The sequence below is a fragment of the Loa loa genome (assembly GCF_000183805.2).
Source record: "Loa loa unplaced genomic scaffold supercont3.382, whole genome shotgun sequence".
Lineage (NCBI taxonomy): Eukaryota > Metazoa > Nematoda > Chromadorea > Rhabditida > Onchocercidae > Loa > Loa loa.
This window is the reverse complement of record NW_018108562.1, coordinates 56,507-61,782: the sequence shown is the minus strand read 5'-3', so window position 1 is coordinate 61,782 and position 5,276 is coordinate 56,507. Positions and strand designations below refer to the sequence as shown.

Below are 5,276 nucleotides of genomic sequence, written 5' to 3'. Positions count from 1 at the left end.
TTATTATTATTATTATTATTATTATTATTATTATTATTATTATTATTATTATTATTATTATTATTATTATTATTATTATTATTATTATTATTATTATTATTATTATTATTATTATTATTATTATTATTATTATTATTATTATTATTATTATTATTATTATTATTATTATTATTATTATTATTATTATTATTATTATTATTATTATTATTATTACCATTATTATTATTACTACTATGATTATTTTTATTATTATTATTATTGATACTTGCAGACGAACAATTTGTTGTATTAATTATCCCAAAAGATCCAATTGAATCGAATGAATTTAATACACCAATTAATGTTTCCGTATACGTCAACAACGTAAATGAAATTTCGTTCTCTAATTATATTCTGGATATATTTACAGAATATTTACCTTGATCACTGGACATATGACCCTTTTAATGATTTAATAATAGCGACATTAATTGCTTAGTCTTGCAATAACAAAAAAAGTATTGTATAAAATTTTTCTTCAATTTTAGGATATTTTAAGGAACTTTTTTTATTTTTCCATAATTAATCATAATGTTTAATTAATTAATGTAATTAACTTCATTTTTTCATTTTTGCTTAATTTTTAGATGAATGCTGAACTTCATGCAGCATTATCATTGAATATTTGTCATTATATAGCACCATTCTTTTCGCGTAATGATCGTGACCTTTGCTTTCTAACCACCAATAGTTTAACCTTAAATATTGAACCGTCATATGTCAGCTGTTTAGATTTAAGGTATATTTTTAAAATTTCATAAGAATTTTTTTCCTTCTTGTTACCTGCAAATATAATTAATTAAGAAAATTATTTAACTATCAAAATATTCGGTAAATTTGAAATTTATCAAAAGTTGCCAATTTATTCTGCTTAATGAATGCAGGATTTTTTTTTTAATCTTTTCAGACCCAATTATAGTGAAAGCCACAGACTTTAGTATATTTTTGTACATTTATTATTTGCAAATATAATTATTGAAGAGAATTATTTGCCAGTAAAATAATTTGATGATTAATTAAAACTTATAAAATTTAATAAAAGAATATATTTAAAAAAAAAACTTTCCCTCATCTCATTTATTCACAGCAAATATCGCAAACTTTAATATTCTATCAAAAAAAAACAAAAAAAAAAGAATATTAAGAGAAAGGAGAAAAAAGTAGCAAAAATGATGACTTAATTATATTTTCCATACGCTATTTATTTTGTAGCGATTTCACGTGGTATTCACGGAATGCATCAGCTGATGAAATTAGTGGTTTTCCTCGGGATGAATATCAACAAACACCAATTCTTGTTGATTGTTTCATTTGTCAAAATGGCAATCAACAGGTTTGATAAAAAAATGTTATAATTAGAAGATAAAACAATGTGATAAATTCAAATCTAATTAATCTACCACGTAGTTATAATTATTATTAAGTAAAAGAATTTTTAAGGTTGGCTTAGTTGCACGTTATCGAACACCACCAAATCATTGGCGTTGGCAAATTTGCTCGATACTTCAATGGATACAAACACGCTTTGTACGATTATTTTTTCTGAGCGTCGAACTACAAGCGGAAACTTTAGGAACAATTATTCTATATATTACAACATTTCTTTACTATATTAGGGATCGCTTAGTATTACGACCATATGCCAGGTTAGTGATATTACATGATGATCCATTTTCTTTCATCATTTCTAAAAGTTGGTCGATTCGATCCTACAGAAATTTTCTTCATAAATTTTGATCTTTCAGATTGGGAATCCTAAATTTAAGATCCTGGAAATGGATCGATTATTCCTATATGTTGAAGGATATTCATTATGTTGATCAGTTGACAGATTTAGCATCAGAAAATGGGCAAATTGTTTCATTCATTTCACAGGTAAATAATTTGCCAACAAGCAACTTATAGAAAATATACGGAGGCTATAACAACTTAAAAGTTAATTTTGTCATTTTTCGAAAATGGAGAGAAAACCAACCAACACTGCCACCCTTTATAGCGGTTGCCAGAAAATTGTCAAAAAAGAAATAATCAACAATTTTCGAAATTTCTCAGAACCACTAACAGCTTAGAAATGGTTCATTCAAGTGACAAGGCTTACAAAGTAATTTTTGTAGACATGGGCTGAGAATGAGTGTGAACAGAGTATACGCCTTGGGAAATCTCCTGCATCCATGATGTCGCTTCTTGCAATCGCTGATTTTGAACTTCGACGTCAAGGAAGTTTTGAGTTATGCAAATTTCGTCGCCAATTCTTGAAACATCTGAGAAATACTTGACTTAATGGTCCTTTTTTGGAACATAATTGAGCAAACCGTCGGTGAATATGAAAATATTCATTTTCCGACAGATGCAACCAGAAATAAACTGTACTAAGCACCAGCCCTAATTCCAAAAACCAGAATTGAACCACAACCACTATACTGTTCTCATTTTTGTTATTCATGTACTGGAGACATAAAAACTAGGGATTCCCACTGATGGAAATGTAACCTCGTAAAACTTTATATGCTGTACCTATCACGATTCTGCCTGAGAACCATCTATTAGTGTAAGTAATTTATGGAAGAAGCTTGCCAACCGGCAATCAGGAAAACATTTATCTTGAGACCGCGCGGATGACAATGATGAATGATAACAAACAAAATTAATTCTTATAAAGTCTTCTATTCATCTCCATCACTAACTTCATCTTCACCGCTTACGCCTTTCTTTGCATTACGCCTTTTCACTCGTCCTGCACGGCCACCACCGAAAGGTGATTTTAATGAGAAATCAATGTGCTTTTGCGAATCCAAACGAACAATAAACGATGGCACATTCACAATTTGACGTCGAACGCTGAATGAGAAAGAGAAAATAAAACAAAAGTAATTCAATAAGCTAAATCAAAATGCCTCGTGATTCTTCAAATCTTTGTACTTATCATTTCACTGTTCTTAAGGGGATGAGGCTCAAAAAGGTATCCGTTATCTTTTACCATAAGACACGAAACTCACGAAATTCCAAGATTACTCAGAGCCTAACAGCAAAACACTTGCTACTGCTAGCAATAATCATGATAAGATAATATTAGTGTTATGATAAGGTAATATTATGTAAGATAGCTATCTATCAAATTAATCTAAACACAGCATGACTCCCCTAGCTTCCATAAAACTTTGGAACAAATGGAAGGAAACAAGTAGAGGAAAAGCAAGGATACATACCGTATATGTTTTTGCCTGATCAAAACACGAGCATGATGAATAGATTTCGCTAAACCAAGTTTGAAAACCTGAGTTTGTAAACGACGCTCTAAGAAATCTTCAACTCGTAAACCCAAAACATAATCGAGCTTCATGCGATCTTCACTTAATACACCAATTCGAACTAGACGCCGTAACAATGCATTACCTTCAAACAAACGTCTTGGATCCTGAAAACAACCGAACGTTTTGGGTTACAAACACAAAAAAGAAGAAAATAACAAAAATTCATGAAAATGTATTAGTTTCTTTTCTATAGAACAACCGAACGTTTTGGGTTATAAACGCAAAAAAGAAGAAAAAACAAAAATTCATGATTAGTTTATTTTCCACTGCTTTTTCGACACCCTCCTCTATGTTACTACCATTAAATGGATTACTTGATCAGCTTATTAATACCAAGCGATGGTTATTATGTTATTCAGAGGAACTAGATCTACTTATTCCTTACCAAGATGACTTCTTTTAAAACAAATAGCTTGTTCCACTACAATAACTTTTCAAACGAATTGCTTTTTTCCACACATTACACCAATTTAGTAATTTCATTGTATCAACTATTCAAACTAACCTTCTCCTCAAGCGTAAGCAATGTCCGAGCAGCTTTTCTAATTTTCGCTAGTGTGTACTTCACACGCCATACTTCACGTTTGTTACGTAGACCAAACTCTCCAATTAGTTTCAATTCCTGTAATATACTGACTGTGCAAATTTCGTTCAGAAAGTCTAGTTTTCTGAAAATCAGGGAATTGAAACATGGAGAACGACCAGCCAATGCCCAAAGTTGCCCATATCTAAAGACCCAACACTTTTTTATTATGTAATCTAGTTTCGAACATCATTTTTAAACGAATGCACAGACCTGATCAAGACGTTCCTTTTCGAATGGACGTCGCGGACTTTTGTACACCTTTGACATAACATTCTTGACACGTGGCATTTTGTCCTGCCTTTGTTAAATTGCTTCCGCAGAGTTACACGCACGCTTTAGCAACCTCTCTAAATTACCTATGTTTCAAATAAAATGCACATTTATGGAAGACAAGGTGACGATAACGCTGATGACAAACTTTTAAATTGAATTTCGTCTCCACACCAGATCTCGGGATATTTCAAACATTTCACATCCAACATTCCAGATGTCTCACACATCCCATGACAACCCGAAACAACTCATGAAGTGCTGTCAGCCGGCAGACGAGCGCAAACATAAACCGTATGTACGTGTAAAGTAACGCAAAACAAAGCGGAGTATTAACGAATGAGTGAGTTTTATCGCTACTTCAAGATCGAAAATCTGGCGAAATAGTCAACTTTATTTTGTAAATTAAACAGATGCAGCGTAAACGCTTGTAAGGCACCAACTCTGTGCACGTCACGTGCGTGAGACACATGCAAACATAGCTCACGCAAAACGAGTTCCACACCCCACCTCTTTGAAAGGCCTACGAGTGCCAACACGGAACCTTCGAAAAATACAGCTGCAGTTTGCAAGTACTCAAGGAATCGTTTCGAAAACCTCGATCCTAAATTGTAGCTCAAATGATTGTATTCGATAAGGTCACAGAGCACAGTTAGTGAGATTATCAGATGACAACATTGGGCTCCACATTTGTGTCCCTCATTTCGAAGGTATTTATGCTTATCGATAAAAACTGATAATTAATCTATCACCGGAATACATGCACCACTCTGTTTCTGACAAACTATTTCTAGAAAGCTTTGCAAACGTTTATAGACACGTTTATAGACCACACTAAAACAGAATTTAAAAATTTGCATCTTAAGTTCTTAAATTTAAATTCCATTCAGTAGTTTAGCGCAATTTGCACATTTGAATTTCAAACATTTTCAAACACTTGCACATATATTTTGTATTATATATATATATATATATATATATATATATATATATATATATATATATATATATATATATATATATATATATATATATATATATATATAGTAAGTATATATAATAATAATAAT

The 5,276-nt window shown here is 31.2% G+C and overlaps 2 protein-coding genes across 2 annotated transcripts; one reads left to right on the top strand and one right to left on the bottom strand.

The window, feature by feature from the left end:
* Positions 1-626: 626 nt before the first annotated feature.
* LOAG_12354 (hypothetical protein) lies at positions 627-2,315 on the top strand (the record flags this gene model as incomplete). The annotated part of the gene is made up of 5 exons (XM_003147867.1): positions 627-778; positions 1,252-1,372; positions 1,480-1,685; positions 1,785-1,914; positions 2,154-2,315. The coding sequence occupies 5 exons, from the start codon at positions 627-629 to the stop codon at positions 2,313-2,315; spliced, it is 771 nt and encodes a 256-aa protein (XP_003147915.1).
* Positions 2,316-2,570: 255 nt separating this feature from the next.
* Positions 2,571-4,727, bottom strand: LOAG_12353 (40S ribosomal protein S9). Its single transcript, XM_020448527.1, has 5 exons — positions 4,650-4,727; positions 4,147-4,283; positions 3,856-3,972; positions 3,246-3,454; positions 2,571-2,877 (listed from the first exon to the last, which is right to left on the bottom strand). The coding sequence occupies exons 2-5, from the start codon at positions 4,222-4,224 to the stop codon at positions 2,703-2,705; spliced, it is 579 nt and encodes a 192-aa protein (XP_020301337.1). The 5' UTR covers positions 4,225-4,283; positions 4,650-4,727; the 3' UTR covers positions 2,571-2,702.
* Positions 4,728-5,276: the final 549 nt, after the last annotated feature.